Source organism: Gallus gallus, chromosome Z (assembly GCF_016699485.2).
Source record: "Gallus gallus isolate bGalGal1 chromosome Z, bGalGal1.mat.broiler.GRCg7b, whole genome shotgun sequence".
NCBI classification, from domain to species: Eukaryota; Metazoa; Chordata; class Aves; order Galliformes; family Phasianidae; genus Gallus; species Gallus gallus.
In genome coordinates, this window is record NC_052572.1 from 8,091,883 (window position 1) to 8,109,550 (window position 17,668).

Consider the following 17,668-nt stretch of genomic DNA (forward strand, 5'->3'; position numbering starts at 1 on the left):
CAATAGGACTATATTATCAGTTATGAGCATTAATTCCTTAACCATTTCAAACATGCACTTTTGACAAGATCAGTGTCTTTAGTGAGCAAAGCGGGACATTAGATGAGGATTGGTACTGAACTGTGATTGTCTGATGTTAATGCAGTGAATCCATATGGAACAGCAAAATGAGAGATGCAATGCTTTTTTTGTTTGGAAGAGAGCTGTCTTCCAGTTTAACTTCCCCTTGACTGATGATACTGAAGCAGACGGTCTAATTGCCCACTATGTTATGCTAAGCAACTGAACAATTGAAAGAATCCATTTCTCCTAATGTTTGTCACTGTTAGGAAGATGCTATTCAGCATCTGCATGTAGAGGCCCTTAATGGATGTTACTGCCATCACTAAAGAGTGTTGTCTCATAATTAGAGAACATGATGTGCAGATAGACCTACTCTTCAGGGGCTCTTTTCTCCCCATCCTTCCCATTAATGCATTTTAGATTTTAGATTTTTTTTTTAAGAACTGCTCTATTAGTTCCTGTCCCTCTGCCCTTCAATCACTGCCCTGAAAATAACAAGCCAAGTTAATATGATGTTACAGACTGTCTTTCACATTCTAGATCTTTCTTCACAGTGCTTAGATGGTTGAAATGTGGGGTTTGTATGCTGCAGGGATATCTTATCCCTGCCTCCCTACACCCTGTTGTTCTCTTTGTAATTCCTATTGTGCATTTGGTTAAACATATGATGACCACTTGTATCCTGTAAGGTGCAGACATGTCACGAGATTTGTTTTAATCAGTGGCCATTGAAAATTGAATGAAAAGTATAATATCTGGTTTTAAAATGGCTTGATCCAAAGAACTGTTTTCAGTGGCTCAGTGCTGTTGTGTGTAATAAAAGGGACCATACTGCACTCTGCAACTTCCTACGCTTACTGTTTGCAGAAAGATCTGCAAATCTGGGGGTAGTGTCATCAATTTGCAAGCTGAAGTACCTGAAAGCCAGACCTGTTTTATTCTGTGCTGAACTTCTGTCATCAGCTTTTTACTGTCAGTCCACATAAAGGATCTCAATTGTGTAGCAATTATTTAATATGCATAGATGGGAAGCTCTAGTATGAGGATCTTATTTTATCCTAGCAACAGGCACTGTCTAAATCCATAAGTGTAGTGTAAAACTATATAGAGAATCTTGACACTGGCCATAGCCTTTGACTTACACTGAAATTACTAGTTAAAGTAGAGCTTTCAGAATGTTGTCTGAGACTTTCCAATCCAAGCTCTTTCAGAAGAAAAGGAATGTAGACAGGAATAGAGAGTAAATGGAATACGGAAATAACTACAATAAAACACAACTTCCCAGCATCTCCTTGTAAGTCACTCTTGGTAGTAATTTGTGTTTTTTTTCTTATCTGTTGATGAGTCTGGCTCTTTGGTATTGTTTCTTCCACACAGTCATTTGAGTTTAAGTGATGATGTGCCAGGTGACTGAGAGGGGAATCCTCCTTCTCCTGTGTAATAGAGCCCTTATCCATGCAATGTGAGTATCTGTTCAAGAAGTAAGAGATGTTTGAGATCTTACAGATAAGTTTTCAAAAGCAGTTGTTCTGAATCATGCTGACAAAGCAAAGTAGTGCTGTGGTCTGATATGTCCAGTGGTAGTAGGTGGACTGTACTAATCTTGGTAATACCAGTGCTGCAGAGTGGTGGTTCAGATGCACCTAACTTCAGAGACAGAGCTTGCGCTTGTTGGCTTTGACTCAATTGTAGCCCTGCATCTGACATTCTCTTGCTAGTCTTTTGGTATCATCACCTCCACGTGTCCTTCCTAGAATCATAGAATAATAGAATGGCCTGGGTTGAAAAGGGCCATAATGATCATCTAGATTCAACCCCCCTGCTATGTGCAGGGTTGCCAACCACCAGACCAGGCTGCCCAGGGCCACATCCAGCCTGGCCTTGAATGCCTCCAGGGATGGGGCATCCACAGCCTCCTTGGGCAGCCTGTTCCAGTGCGTCACCACCCTCTGTGTGACAAACTTCCTCCTAATATCTAACCTAAACCTCTCCTGTCTCAGTTTAAAATCATTCCCACTTGTCTATCTCACTATCCACTCTCATAAACAGCTGTTCCCCCTCCTGTTTATACGCTCCCTTCAAATATTAGAAGGCCACAATGAGGTCTCCCTGAAGCCTTCTCTTTTCCAAGCTAAACAAGCCCAGTTCCCTCAACCTTTCCTCATAGGGGAGGTGCTCCAGCCCTCTGGTCATCTTAGTGGCCCTCCGCGGGACTTGTTCCAAGAGCTCTGTGTCTTTCTTGCACTGGTGACCCCAGGCCTGGCAGAGTTCTTCTGATGGGACCTCACAAGAGCTGAGTAGAGGGGGACAATCACCTCCCTCTCCCTCCTGGCGACTCCTATTTTAACGCAGTCCGGGATGTAGTTGGTCTTCTGGACTACAAGTGCCCACTGCTGCCTCATGTCCAGCTTCTCATCCACCAGGAATTGTTTCTTCAAGCTTTCCAGCTTGTCTCCTATTTCTGTGCCAGGTTTTTATGTCATCAGTTTTGTCTTGACAGATCTTTACTTCTGCATCTGTTTTGTTTTCTCTCCTGTGTTGCCTTCAGGTTCTGTCTTCAGTTTCTAAGGTTCTCTTTCCTCATTTTGGGTTCTACTACTCCATTTTTGTCTGTCTGCATGATTTTAGGACTGTTTTCTCAAGGCAATTAAGTGAAATATGGGCTTTTCTTGTCAGTTTGTTAATACTAGTCTACTTAGTCTACTACTGGCTGCTGAGGTTAGAATTGCTTAGAACTTTCAGACACTTTTAGCCCTGATCTTCTTTCCAGTGGGTTAACCAGAACCAAGGGTTCAGTGGAACCATGAGTGAGGGAATGTGACTAAGGACTTGTGGAATTATAGAAGAAAGCTTGTACGTCTCTATAAGAAGACCTAAAAATATTTAACAAACCGTTAATCCCAGGCTTTTCCCTCACCCAGGAAAGATGCTGAAAATCCCTTCATGTGTTAGAGTGGGCTTTCTATTAATTTAAAACACGTAATGAAGTATCAGTCCAAAATCTGTATACCCATATGCCCCAACTACAGATGCCCTTCAGCATCTACTGGTGCCTGGAGATGAAAGGGAACAGTAATAGGGCTGCAGGGATGAGCTGGAGGAAAGCTTTAGAAGCAAGTCCTTCTAATTTCTGAAAAGAGCAGTAATAAAGATAAGCAAGCCATTATTCCCCAGTGCAACAGCTTTGACCAAGCCAAGATACTTCAAACCCAGAAGCACAGCAGCCACATCAGTAACCTTCAAACTTGTAACTGGCTGCAAATATGTATTTTTTCCTAGGTGACAAGAGAGAGCAGCAAGATGCTTGTAATAGGCTGGATAGCCTACCAAATCTGATTACGCAGGAGATACCAGTTTAATTAAACTCACTTTTCTGAAGAGATGACAAAATGTGGTTGGGAACCTGTTTCAGCATTACTGTGTGCAGTGCTTAATGGTTCTATTTGCTGACAACAGTTGAAACTTTCTCAACCTGATCCCAAACGTGTCAGCTGCTACCAGGAGGCAGCTAAACATCTTTAGACACCCTTTCTTTAAGGGAACATCCGTGAGGGTAACATTCTTCTGAATCTGCAAGAGAAACTTGAAGAACAGGACCTTGTTTGGAGGTGATGGATGTGAAAGTTAGATCTGTTCCATGTTGTGGTTGGAGTGGTGTTGGCTGCTGGTGGGAGTGTGCTGGTTAATTCCATCGCTGTGAAGAATGCCTGTTGGGTGCTGCAGTCTGTTAGCTGGAGGACTTCAGAAACAGAGCAGCTCTGATCCTATGTCATACATAGCATCAAAGGAGGACTGAGATTGAGTTATTCAGGGAATTATGCTGTGGTGTTTTAAGAAAGATCTTGTGATATACTTCTAGTACAGCAAAAGAAGCAGATCTGTTATTGAACACACCACGGGCATCCTGGAGCAGGGTTTTAGCTGTCTGATCAGCAATTTTTCTGCAGCTCATTCTAGTTCAAAAACAGCTCTTTTCTCAGGATCAGACTGCTCTGTGTTACGTGCTGCCTGAACACTCCTTTAACATCTTAATCATGGAGTGTTTGCACTCACTTTTCCAAAAAGTTGTTAGTAAAATTCTATGGGCACTGGATGAAAAATGTTACCATTGCTTCCTTGTGCATATTTGAAAACTTTATCTTCCTACCAGTTACTGTATGCCAGTGCTGTGTACGGTTATCTGTGTTTTACCCAGTGTGTCTAGACAAGCGCCTTGTTGGCTGACTGGCTCTGCGTGCCGAATGTCATAGTATCCCTTTTTAGAGCAACAGGGATTAAACCGAAGAGGATCAGTGCGGTATTTCCAGTAGGAAAAGCTATTCTTAATAGTCCTGCAGGGGAGGCAGGTTGTGCTTGCTTACTGGCTCTGGGAAGGAGCAACTTCTGAGTACTGTGACCTAGAACGCTGCCTTCCTAATTAATCTGGCTGTTTTTTCTTGCCTTTCTTTCTTTTTTTTTTTTTTTTTTTGCCACTTAGGTTGTCAGACCCTGGGCTGAATTGCTTACTGTCATAATTATTGACTTTGTAAAATAAATTTGGCTATCTATCTTGGCAATAGGATAAACATAGCAAGTGTCAGCAGCGTATCCTGTAATCCAGAGATAAGACTATAGAACTGCATAGGATTATGCAACACAGTATGTATAAATTTGCTAAAGCTGTTTCAAAATGTTTTTCAGGTTCTAAATGGCTTCTAAGAAGTTGGGATCCGACTCTCATGGTGAGTGGAATTTTATTATCTTTGTCCTTTCAATCAGATGAGTCTTACTATTGCTGCTGACTAGAGTCTTGGCTTAGAAAGGCTACAGAGACTAATCGTTCAGCCTCTGATGAGATTTTTGTTGTAAATGAAGTGTCTTGGCTTCCTCCTTGTAGTCGCTTGCTGATGCTGTTCCTGTTCTCTAGTTAAACTGAAGTAAATCTGCTGATGATCCTCCATTACCCCCACCCTCCACTCATGGCAGACTAATACTTCCCCAAGAATCCCCTTCAGTATCAAAGGTGAACTGTAATTATGGCACTGATATGAAGATCATTGAAGCAGTCACTAATCTGCAGTTTATTCTTATGAAAGTCAGGTGAACAGTTGGATTGAAGGTTAAGCTTTTAATATAGCATTGTGCTTGCTTTTTTTCTTAGCAACAAATTGGACTTGCCTAACTTCAAGCTATTAAGCTGGATAAGTGAAGAAGAGATTTTTGTCTATGTCTAAGATGTGTGATATCATGCAGTTGTTCGGCATCATAAAGAATTACTTTCTTGTACATGTGTTACTTTGAGAAAATGGGTTATAGATTTGAAATGGTCCTTATTTCCTTAGAGACTTGAAGTTCAGTTTGTTATATATAATATAGGTCCTTAAAAGAAGTAAATAAAAGCTGCACTGGGAGGCTCAAATGAAATTTCTGACATGATTGTTATAGAAAGAAAATTTTGTGTCAGGAAAAACAGCCTTGATTTTTCAGGGTAGTCTTTCTGAAAAGAGGATCCAGAGGCATTTCTCTTCCCCCTCAGCATATTGTTCTATCTTGCAAGCATGAAGTTGAGGTATGTAGTAAGTTTAGATTAATTTAAACACATGGTTAAGGATTAATAGAAGTAGTAAACCAAAACTTAATTTTTGAATGGCTACCTCTGTTGTTGTGGCAATTTACTTCATTATTAGATAACTGCCAACTCTTCAGTCACTGTTCTCTGGACAGCTTGTCTTTTGACTCTGCCTGCTTCCTAAACCAGGCTAGCTGAGACCCTGCTCAGAGATGGAAATAAACCTGTCTTAAATGTTTCTTAACACAGTACACTGTGGTGGAACATGCCCCTGGCTTCAGAATAATAAGATCAAAACAGGTGATGCTGTAACATGGCTTTTTAACTTGACTACCTTCCTGTGTACCCTCTGTTCCTAATGATATCCTTAACTCTGTCACAGTACTGGTTATGAATAGTGGAACAGATTTCTTGGCTTATGTCTTGGAAAACCAACAAGGCAATTTTGTCACTCTTTTCCATAGTTGGGAAGGATCGATCCCACTAATTGAATTTTGACTTATTGTAAAGTATCTAGTCCAGCAGCTGCAGTCTGGTCTCCCCATATGCCATCAGCTCAGGTTCTGTGACAAGCTGAAGTTGGTCAACTGAGTTGATGGATCTCCTGTACTTATTGTTCAGCTGTGTACTGAGAGTTAGAGGCTGAATTCAGGAGGTTAAATCACAAAATAGCTGAGGTTTGCAGGGAGCTCTGGAGGGTGTATTTTCCAGACCTCTTGTTCAAGCAGGGCCACCTAGAGCAGGTTTCTCAGAACCTTGTGCAGATGGGAACAGGCTGGAGACAAGAGAACACTTTTTTTTTTTTTTTTTCTCTTCAAGGGCAATTTATAACTTTGCTTAACATGTAACTCCATGTGCTGTCTTGTCATTTGGATAACTGGAAGTTCAAGCTTACTTTGTTGTTAAAGCGGCATCTGGAAATACAGCTCTCATCTGATATGCAAAAGGACAGGTTATATTAAGTGCAACAAGTTAATGTTGCTGTTTTATTGTCACTGACGCTGTACAGTCTGAAAGTTCTTAAATCCAGTTTCTGAAAATCACGTAACCTCAGTTTGTTTGACCACTAAAACTAAGTTGGTTTCAACAGAAGTCTTTCTCTCACAGCAGTAGCTCCTTGGTCCCGGAGTGTCTTATAATGTGTGGCGTCAGAGAACAGTCAAGCAGCTACTGTTTTATTGGGGCTATTCTCACAGAGCCCTCCCTCAGTATGTCATAAAGCCCCTAAAGGGGATGAAGGGGCTAACAGACTTATGAAACAACAATTAGAAAACCTTTAACAGCTTTGCTTAAATCAACCAAAGTAAACAATGGCTTGTTTACTTTGTATTTGTAGGTTTTACTTATTGTTTTGAATTTGCTATTTGTATCCTTACCCATCAGAGTGTTTAGGCAGTATGGTCATCTGTTTGAAGGAAAAGTAAATAAATAAATAAAAGGATTCTTTGCTTTCTGCTCAGTTTTTAAGTTAGCCAGACTAGTGCTGTTCTGACTGTATTGAAACAAATTAGGTACTGTGTGCTTCAGTGTTTCACTTCAGGAGGACTTTTTTAGCATCCTGGTCTCTTTATTGTCAAAATGTCTAGAATTGTTTGTGTGTCTCTTGTTTGATATCCTTGTAGCTGAGTTGTGTTCAAGACAAGAATATAGCAGTGCATTAAAAAAACTACCACTCTGGGAAGAAACTGGAAAGTTTTCTCCTTAGCCTAGCTGCTGAGGTTAAACTAACAGCTGTCAGTTCAGATAATCTAGTCTGTGTTTTCAGTATTGTTTTTTCTACTGTGCTAAAACAGAGTTGCTGTGTAAACAGCACACTGACTGATGCCTATTTCAGGTAAACAAGAATGCTGTGTAAGGGGAGGTGTCTGCCACCTACCGTGTTAATGCCTCTATTAAGACACTTATTTGCATACTGTGCAACTTGGGCTGTGGGAGTGGTGCAAAGGGGTAATCCTGCTTCACTTGCATGCTGGAGTAATCTCTGCTAGAGCAGAAGTAGTGCTGGTGGGACTAACTGGGGCATGGTAGCAGCCAAGCTGGGCTCTCAGCAATTTGGAGATGTGGTTGTCTCTGAGTCAGCCATAATTTACAGCTATAGTTCAAAGGCTGCAACAGTTCCTACTTCTGCATAAATGCACTGTGTCACATCAAGCTTCTGAAATAGGCAGCTCAGGTACTGCTTGGATGTCATGGTGTTAGTTGCCGTTGAGGTGTGGTACGGATGCTGTGCAGTGCCTTACTTGAATGTGTGGTTCTCAGTAAGGGTCAGGGAAGATAGTAAAACATTGTGTGTGGGGTCCTTTTCTTGTTTTGCTGGTACAGGTGGTTATTCAGCCTGAGAGTTTCAAAGCTGGAGGAAGAAACGCCCATGTCCTAGCAGGACTCCAGGACCAGCCAATGCAGTGCATAGTATGAGAGGTCACTTGATGACAGCATGTAAACATTTAACTCCAAATTAACAGGATATTCCTGTTTTCAAAAGCTGCTTGTCCTCTTGGAGCTTGTGGCTGTGTTACTGTAGATGAGTCAACAGTGAAGGAACATAAATAGTACTTAAACTGTCATCCAAGTTTGAAATGGGTCAGATAAAAATGGCAAGGCACAGCTCACTGAGCAAGAGGTTAGTCACTGAACAACTTCCTAGATGTTGCCACTTAGGCCTGGTTGGATTTATAACATTCAAAGCAAAGTTACTAGAGGAACACTTCAAATTTTTAGACAAAACAGAAATCTTACCTGTAATTCCAAAACCTTAGACTAGTGATCCAAGAGGTCCCTTTAAGTTAATATAGAAATTGAGTGCAATTTATGATGGGGGCTCTTTAGTACATTTCATAGCAGCTTGTGGAAAAGAAACCTTTAAACCTCTGGATTCTTGGAGGAGTTCGAGTTGTTGGTGACTCTGCCTTGTGAGTTTGTAGGATGCTTGAAGAGAGAGTTTCTGTCCTAAAAAAAGCTTTTTAAACACTATATGTAAGTGACAGACATCAAGCTCAGATGGAGGACCATGGAAATAAGTCAGTGGCCTCATGAGAGCGATGATGAATTGGGTAGTGAATCAAGTTAGACTGCCTCATTTGGAAAATCAGGATTACTATAGCAAATAGTCTTCAGGTACTTCTCTGCTTTTTTGTTAAAACCAATCTCCTTGACTTTGAGCTTCTGTGCTCTTGCGACTGCTTTTGTCCAAATGCTACTTCCACTTGTATGCCAAAACTGCTTCTTTTTTTTCCCTAGTTGCTCTAGATTTGGTTCATCCTAAAGCCTATTTTGAATGTGGCAAAAAGATGGCTTCTTCTATGGAGGTGTAATAGAATGCAGTGTTCAGGAGAGCATCAGAATCTGGTTGTGTAGGCTTAGGTTTGTCTCAAAGGAAGTTGAGATGCTGGGAATATTAACTTCAGAAACTGTTCAGCTGTTGCGTTGTTGTAAAAATATAATTAAGGACTAGAATGTTCTTTGTAAAGAACAAAACTGAAGCAATGAAGTCAAAACAGATTCAGTGTGTTTCTGATGACACCTTCCTTTGAGTTGAATCACCTGATGTAGCTCTGGCAACAGAGGAAGAATTGCTCCCAAATACAGAAATGTGAGGAGTAAATTGAAATGGTGAGGTTTTTGATAAAACTTCTTTTGATTTTAGGGCCTTTCAGCTATCTTGATGATGTCCCATTTAAGATAGGAGACAAATTTAAAACCCCTGCGAAGGTTGGATTACCCATTGGTTTCTGCATGCCTGATTCTTTTCAGCTTGTCAGAGAAGCCCAGGTAAGCGATGTTTCTTTACCTTTATGGTGTCCTCCACATATGATGCTGCCAATTGCTTTTTACCTGTATATTAGACTTTGCTGTAGTGACATACCTTATGCCAGTAGCAGCAGCAGATCTCCTGGAATGTATAGTAAGTTAAAAAAAAAAAAAAAAATACTTTGCATGGTAAGCCATGTAAAAAAAACTTCTGCTTATCAGTTAAAAAAGCTTAATGACATTTATTTCCTTGTATGTACTCCAAAATGAGCTCTATTTTTGTGTCTTGATTAGAGTTGTAAATGCTACTTTGATGTTGCTAAAATTAAGTGGTATTTTTTAAGAGGAAGAATTGTAATAATCAGAGTCCTCGTTCTGTGAATAGTAATAGAATGCTTTTTGAAGGTAACAGGTACAGCTGTATTTTGTGGGTTCTCAAAGTGATGGGACGAAGAAACTTCCAGTTCTTGTTCACTGTGCAGTTCTGAGCAGAAATGCTACAGCAGCAGCCACGTGTAGCAAAGAGGTTAAAGCTTGGTACAGATTTCTTCCAGGTCTTTTAGGTTCATGACTCATACGTAAATGTCTGGTCACATAAAAATCTTCAAGTGCAGGATGTGGTCCAGGAAATATAGTTCAACTGCTCAGACAGCAAAGAATATGAAATTAACAGAACCTAGCACATCTGCTAGTGAGTTTTTCAAAATCACTATGTTGGCAAATTGCACATCTTGCTTTTTAGAGCCTTAGAGCTAAGGGAAGGGAAGGCTCTTCAGTATACAGCTGAGATAACAGATCTCCAGGTTTTCACTGTAGCCTGCTATAGATAGGATGTGATGCAACATAGTGAGTCTCAAAAGAACATAGCAAAGGCATAGCAAGCCTTCCTGGTGTATTGCTCTTCAGAGCTAGGACCTTGCAGTGCTGATGCAAGAGCAGTCCTGTTTGGTTATGTGACATCATTCTGGTAATTTTTGTGAGTCACAGGTAGGTTCCACCCTGTACATAGCTCACAGGCTTTGTTCTCAGGATGTTCTCTCATTGTTTAGAGGGCACTAATGATGTTTGGTCTTAATAAGGTATTAAAACTGTAAATATGTTTAGTCTGTTTAGAACTTTGTACTCTGTTAGGCCACCACAGTGGCTCATGCAATGAATAGTGGTAGCTTATGTAAATGTCTCTTGGTGCTAACCCAGCCTTGTAAAAGCTGATATTAAATGGGGAAGGCTTACAGGATCCAGCCGTGCCAGTAACAATGGCAGAAACTGCTGTTGCAGGTAGTTGTCTCATCAGTGTAGCCAGTATACCATTTTTGCTGGTGCCATTGGCACTGGTGTAAGAATACCAAGACCTCTTCAGCCAGTGGGTGTGTAAAACTGATATCAGACTCTTTAGGAATCTTTTAGGGTGAAATGATTAATACTGTACTGGTCTTTGTATGCAAAAAATACTCTGCAGTGGTCTTGAACATAGTTCAGCAGTGCTGGATCTAGGTGTGACGGTCCACATGTGACCTCAGTGTGACTAATGCATTAGACTACCAACAGCTACATTTCCTCTTCATCCCAAGAGGATGAGAGATTTTGTGATTATCAGTAGCTCTAAAGGAAATCTAAACGTAGGAAGGAAGCAAAATATGGGATTCTAATCCAGAGAGTAGCAGACCTTACTGCTAGATTCAAAATTAACTATTTCTGGTGTCTCCTAGTTCTGCCAGACTGTGAGTTACAAGAGATGCTGGAGAAAAAAATGGCTGTCTATGTTAATTCATGTAGCTCTTGCTCTGTTACTTAAGTTACTGTAAAAGTAGTGACTGTGGTTCTTACAGTTATGTTTATTTTTTTCCCATCTCCTTTCCTCTCAGTATGACTTCTCCCTGGAAAAGAAAACAATTGAGTGGGCTGAAGATATCAAAAAAATTCAAGCTGCCCAGAAAGAAGCTGAACGCAAGGCTGAAGAAGCAATAGCAAACTCAAAAGTGGCTCCAGAGGACAACAACAGAATGGGGTTCTCAGAGGGACCTTGCCCTGAGGCCATGCCTCCACCTATTAACCCCATACTCGCTAGTCTGCAGCACAATAGTATTCTTACTCCTACTCCAGCCAACAGCAGTGCTGTGAAGCAAAAAGTTCTTAGTCCACCTCATCCAAAAGCAGATTTCAACCCAGCTGATTTCGAATGTGAAGAAGACCCATTTGACAAACTGGAATTAAAAACTATCGATGATAAGGAGGAGTTAAAAAACATTCTTGAAATTCATGTTGGTACTACTGGGCCAGTTGTTGCCCAGCTGTTAGACAACAGCTTGCCCAAAGGAAGGTCTGAGTCTGTGTTACAAGATCAGGAAGTTTTGGCATCCATAGAAAGGGCCGCGTTGGACCTCAAGCCCCTTCACAAACCCAATGGCTTTATCACTTTACCGCAACTGGGAAACTGTGAAAAGATGTCCTTGTCTTCCAAAGTGTCTCTGTCCCCTATCACTTCAGTGAGCAATATCAAATCCCTGTCCTTTCCTAAACTTGACTCGGATGAGAGTGATCAAAAGTCATCAAAGCTCATGAGCACTTTTCACAGCACTAGTTGTCTCCGCAATGGCACTTTTCTCAGCTCTTTGCAGGCCTGTGCTCAGAATAAAGCTAGCGAACTGAATGGACACCATATGGTTGACCTTTCTGCTGTAAACGAGGACAGTGGAATGGAGATGTCAACATTATCCTCTTCATCCAGACTGCAGTCCCTGGCTTTGTCAACACTGTGTACAGAAGAGCAAAGCACAGTGACCACGGTAAAATACAGTGGATTAAAATTGTGTGTATGGGGATGATAGAGAGGGGTGAAGGCAAATGTTGATTCTGAAACATCCAGCAGCTTAGTTTTTAAGCTTCTTTTAATGTGAGTGGTGTGTAGATAGGACAGATAGTGTATGGTAGTTCTTCATTAATGTGCGAAGTTGGTCAGTTCAAAAAGTCTTCTTGTTGGAAGTATGAACCTCAGACTGTTACACACAGATTTCTTCACCCCATTTCCTCCTGACAAAATCTGATATTTTGAAACCAGTTCTGGTGACTTTCTGTCATCTTCTCCGCTCCTGCTGTTTATAGTTGCATGCCTGATTTGTTGTTACCTGTGAGGGTAAAAATATTACTTTTTGGATACGAAAGGCAGTTTTGAAGATCTCAGATTTACAGATGTCAATTGCTCTGTAGCTATGAGACAGGAGTGTGAAGCTTCATTGCCTCTAACTTGTAGCAAGTCTGGAGATGCTGAAGTTCAGCTGTTGTATCTCTGTGAGTAGAAGTCCTTATTTGAGTACACTCATGGGCTGTTTTTTCCGAAGAACCTAAGATGTGGGTACGAATACCCATGAAGTCTAATGGAAAGTAATCTGAGAAATTGGAATGCTTCTGTCTGATAAACAGTGCATCAGTGGTTCTGAAGTCTTACTGGCACACTGTAGGGTTTTTTTTTCCTAACACCATATGCTCTACAGCAAGTGTCAGTGTTTCAGTCTCTTTGTTCTTTCATCTCTTTTTCTGGCTTAGATTAATGAATTATTGAGAAATACAGTGTTCTGGCAATTAGCGTATTCTTCAGAGCACAGCAGAAGAGGTGTTTATTGATCACAAGAACAAGCATAATGCAGTAAGCTTTGGCAGAGGTAGCAGTGTACTGAGCAAGTGCTTACCGCTACAAATCAAGTTTTGGGAGGAGATGTGTCATTGTATGTAGCTCAGAGGTGAATCCTTGAAGCATGGGGAATCTCTAGGGATTAATGTGAAAGAGCACTTACAACTAGATAGATGGGCCTTATAATACCCAAATTCTCACTCCGAGTATTTTAATCTTTATGCTAGAATAACTTGTGACAAGAGCAGAAGTGTATTCTCTGGAATACTATTAAGAGAAGAAACAAAGAGTAAAAAAAAAAATCTGAAGACTTATTAGGAGGAGGAATATAGATCAGAATTTTAAACTTTGTCTTTGGAAGTAAGAAGCCAAGAAATGGATGTGCTGACAGAACTAGTTCCTTCTGTTTAAGTTTGAAAACTCTGAATATACTTGTTTTATATTTCCTTGTTAAGGTCTTTCTAATGGAAAATTACCTGAGTTGCAAGAAATGGAAATAAATGCAAATAGAGAAACAAAAATCTCCAGAGTATGAAAAGGAGAGAGACAAAAGTCAGAATCAAGCTGTTGGTTGTGCTTTTTGGCAGACTGGTTCTGCAGAAATGGAGCAGTTGTGCAGTCCTGGCACAGGTTGGATCCCAGGCTAATGTGGAGGTTGAAGAGAACAGACAGGATATGGGTGGCCCCTCTGAACTGGATGTAGTACTGAAGATACGTAATTTCTGTGCTGTCTGGCTGGAACTTCCCAAAGTGGACCTATTCTGTACTGCTTACTTTTCCGCTGCCAGATATTCACTTATCATTTAACATCTCACATTTGAGATGAATGACATGAAATAGTCCCATGAGGTGGTTTTTTGCAGTCTCCCCCAAGTTTCTGCCCAGCTCAGGACTGTTAGAATGGGATAAATAGAACCAACTGGTAGACAAGTCCTTAGGACGGGGCTGGGGTCTATGCAGGGCTTTTAGAAATAGATGTGAGAGATGCTGGCTTTAGAAACCAGGTCAGAGCTGAAGTAAGCGCTTAGCTCCTTTTCAACCCAGCAGATGTTTACTAAGAGAAAGTACCAGGTTTTGCTGTCGAAGATAGGTATTTACTTGTTAGCCATTGGGAATGGGACAGTTGGTGGAAAATGTACAGTGATATGCCATTTTGTTTATATATGACATATAAAATGCAGTGCTTTGAAAGTAGAGAAGATGTGGGGGGTGTATGTTTCTTTTACCCCTTGTCAGAGTCAATATATATATTGACTGCATATATATATTGAGATATATATATATATATATATATATATGCAGCTCTTGACCCAGTGGCTTGCTGAGTGACACTGATGGATTCTGAGGTCACTGCCTAGAAACACCTATTGATATATATATGCATATCTATCTATCTATATAAATATATATATTGACTGCATATCTATCTATCTATATATATATATATTGAGCTAAAGAGGAGTCAGCATCTTACAGAGCTGTGTGAGCTTGTAGCTGTTGCTGTGATGGAAAAAGCAAGTTTACAATATTGGAGAGGGAGGGTATCCTTCTTAGAATGTAATCTACTTACAGAGTGCTGAGAAGACAAACAGTCCTTATAATGGCTGCATCTAAAGCAGCTGGGCCAGCAGGGTGAGGGAGGGGATCCTGCCCCTCTGCTCTGCGCTGGGACACCTCACCTGGAGCGCTGCGTCCACAGGTGGAGTGCTCAGCACAGGAGAGATGAGAGCCTGTTGGAGTGTGTCCAGAGGAGGGCCACAAAAATGATCAGGGATGGAGCAGCTCCCTACAAGGACAGGCTGGGAGAGCTGGGGCTGTGCAGCCTAGAGTAGGGAAGGCTGCGGGAGACCTGAGAGCAATCTTCCAGTATCTAAAGGGGCAGCAAGAAGGAAGAGGGATAGACTCTTCAGCAGGGTCTGTTGTGGTGGGATAAGGGGAAATTGCTTCAAACTAAAAGAGGGAAGATCTAGGTTGGGTTTAAGGAAGAAGTTTTTTTAAAAGTGTGGTGAGGCACCAGAGCAGGCTGCCCAGGGAGGTTGTGTATGCCCTGTCCCTGGAGACAGTAAAGGTCAGGCTGGATGGGGCTCTGAGCATGTGATGGAGCTGTAGGTGTCACTGCTCATTGCAGGGGAGTTAAACCAGGTGACCTTTAAGTGTCCCTGCAACTCAAATGATTCTATGATTCTATGGCTATTTTATATCTACGTATGTTTATATAGCTTGTCTAGCCTGCATACTTGTCATTACCTAGTATGGTAGCCACAGTCCCTGATATCTTTATGAAACCTTTCTCCCAATAGTGGCAATGTGTAATGTTCATGACCTTATTTGTATGTTGTCCAACAGGTACACCCAGACAAGGAGACAGAAGTCCCTGTGGTAAGTTCTGACATCCTGCGTGGTATTTATACAAAGCTACTGAAGTGGTTCCTTAAGTGATGTTTCTTTGAATACTGGAAATCTTAGGCAATGCGTAAACTCAGGGTAAGGGAAGCAATCTTCACACTTCCTCCAAGGTAGTGGGATTGCCTGTATCATATGGATCTTTGCAGTTGCAAAGATTGTTTTTAGAAAGCTTTAGTATATAGCAGGAAATCTGGGTAATGAAATGTCTCTTTGAGAGGAAAGAGTGTGGTGGGAGTTGAACTGTTTACAATGCTTGGTTTCATCTTAATGGTGAGTAGCTTCTGAAGGGCAGCCGTGGAAGACTCCAACTAACTGATTTCTTTTTGTGGGATATCCTGGTTTGGCACTAGCCAGAAACAGGGAACTAGGGGAATATAAAAGATGACCATCACCTAAGCGTCTGGGTTTTCCTGTCTAGGTAACACACCAAAATTTCCCAGTGTCTAAAGTGCCCAACAACACGACCTGTACAAAGCAGTCAGGTTTTCCGGAGTTACAGCAGGCTCTCTCTGCTAGCGAGAGGCAGTGTGTAGAGACAGTTGTCAACATGGGCTATTCACCTGAGAACGTCCTGAAAGCCATGAAGAAGAAGGGGCAGAACATTGACCAGGTAAGAGCTTGTGTGGGGGGGAAAAAAGAACCTTCAAGTACTGATTCTGCTGAGAAACAGCCTTGGCTTTGCAAAATGGAGGAGGGGGGAACGCTTTATTTTAACAGTGGTTTTTCAGAACTGCCAGAGAACTTGTCACCTCTCAGAAAAGGTTTCCAAAACCAAAGAGCATCTACACAGGTTTTTGTTTGAGACACTGCCTAAGGCAGCTGTACCTGTGGGTACCGCCTCACAGCTGAGGTTGGGAAAGGAGGCCTTATATCCAGTAAGGGCTAGGACAGGTGCTTAGTGTTCCCAGGAACTACAAAATAGTCCACAGGAAGCTTAGCATGGTTCTATGTCTTGTTTTGTGTAGTGTGATTAAAACCAAGCACATTCTCTTGTTCTAAGCACAAGGTGTTATTCTGCTGATGCCTTTCCCTGTAAATTTGCTCCTGTGGCTTACTGAAGCCAGGAAAGGCTCTCCAAAGCAGCTGTGACCGACTTTTTTTGCGTGCTCTGACTGTGTTGCTTCCTGCCTTGTGTTGCCTCAAATGCTTGCTGAAACCAGGTCACGGAGCATAAAGCTCAGTGGGTTGAAGTGTGGCTCTGGGTCTTGGATCAGCTTCAAACAAAGAAATGTTTTGAAGCAAGAAGAGTGTGGCCAGACTTCATGTGCTGGCCCTGTGCTCCCTGTGCATTGTGCAGAACATTACCTCAGGTTGAGAGATGTCTCTGTAGCTTCTGCTCTGTGTAGGATTTGGCTGCTCATAGAGCTGCTTTGCTTGCCCACTGTCTGTGAACTGAGCTGTGTAGGAAGCTGTAGTGCCAAGCAGAAGAATGTCCGCTTGGAGGGCAGTTTTAAATCCTGCTGTATTTGCAGGCTGCTTTCTTTCTTGTTCTTAGCACTACCTTTTTCTTACCTATCTGACTTTCTGCCCCTACCTCTCAAAGCTGAGAATGGTTAAGAACAGTGGCAGTAGTTTCTGGGAGTGTGAGCTGGGATTTGCAGCTTGCTTGATATGTTGAGATATTCTTAAAAAGCTGGCTGCGTTCTGGTTGCATTAGCTCTTCAGTTTGAGAGGAAACTAAAAGCTGACTTAGGTTGACAGCTGAACCTACAGTATCACTAAAAATATGTGTAGTATAAAAAGCACAGTTAATCTTAAATTCCTGCCCTCGCTCAGTGATTAGGAACAGAAGACTGGAAATGGAAGATGAAGCTAGTAGGAGAACAAAGAGGAACAGAAGGACTTGTTTCCTTTTTCTAAACAAGCTCTTATAAGTCATCTCAATATAGAGTAGGGAGACCTTTATCTTATTCCCTGGGAGGGAGTCCTGCTCAGTTCCTCTGGATGTACAAAGTACAACCACGTGCTGTGAACATCACTGTAAACTTAGTTTTTCTTTCCCTCAGGTTTTGGATTACCTGTTTGCACATGGACAGCTTTGTGAGAAGGGCTTTGATCCACTTCTTGTTGAAGCAGCTTTGGAGATGCACCAGTGTTCAGAGGAGAAGGTGAGGGCGTGTTATCCTAAACATTAGTCAGAGTGCACCATGAAAGGGAATTCCAGCAATAGTTCATCTAAAGTGATGGATGTAATTCTAGCTTCATGGTAATGCTGACCTGTTTTCAGAACTCAGTACCAAAGAATATCCATGTGGTTGATAATGTGTGTTGAAGTG

General features: G+C 41.5%; 1 protein-coding gene across 6 annotated transcripts in view; it reads left to right on the top strand.

Annotated features, from left to right (window-relative positions):
• UBAP1 (ubiquitin associated protein 1) overlaps positions 1–17,668 on the top strand; it is a 36,760-nt gene that overhangs the window by 11,666 nt on the left and 7,426 nt on the right. For all 6 annotated transcript variants that reach the window (XM_046905595.1, XM_004937098.5, XM_015277441.4 and 3 more), the window contains 6 exons: positions 4,744–4,784; positions 9,255–9,379; positions 11,224–12,144; positions 15,333–15,365; positions 15,811–16,002; positions 17,399–17,500. In XM_046905595.1, the coding sequence (XP_046761551.1) occupies positions 4,751–4,784; positions 9,255–9,379; positions 11,224–12,144; positions 15,333–15,365; positions 15,811–16,002; positions 17,399–17,500 (1,407 nt within the window). In that variant the 5' untranslated portion in view covers positions 4,744–4,750. The remainder of the gene's footprint in view (positions 1–4,743; positions 4,785–9,254; positions 9,380–11,223; positions 12,145–15,332; positions 15,366–15,810; positions 16,003–17,398; positions 17,501–17,668) is intronic.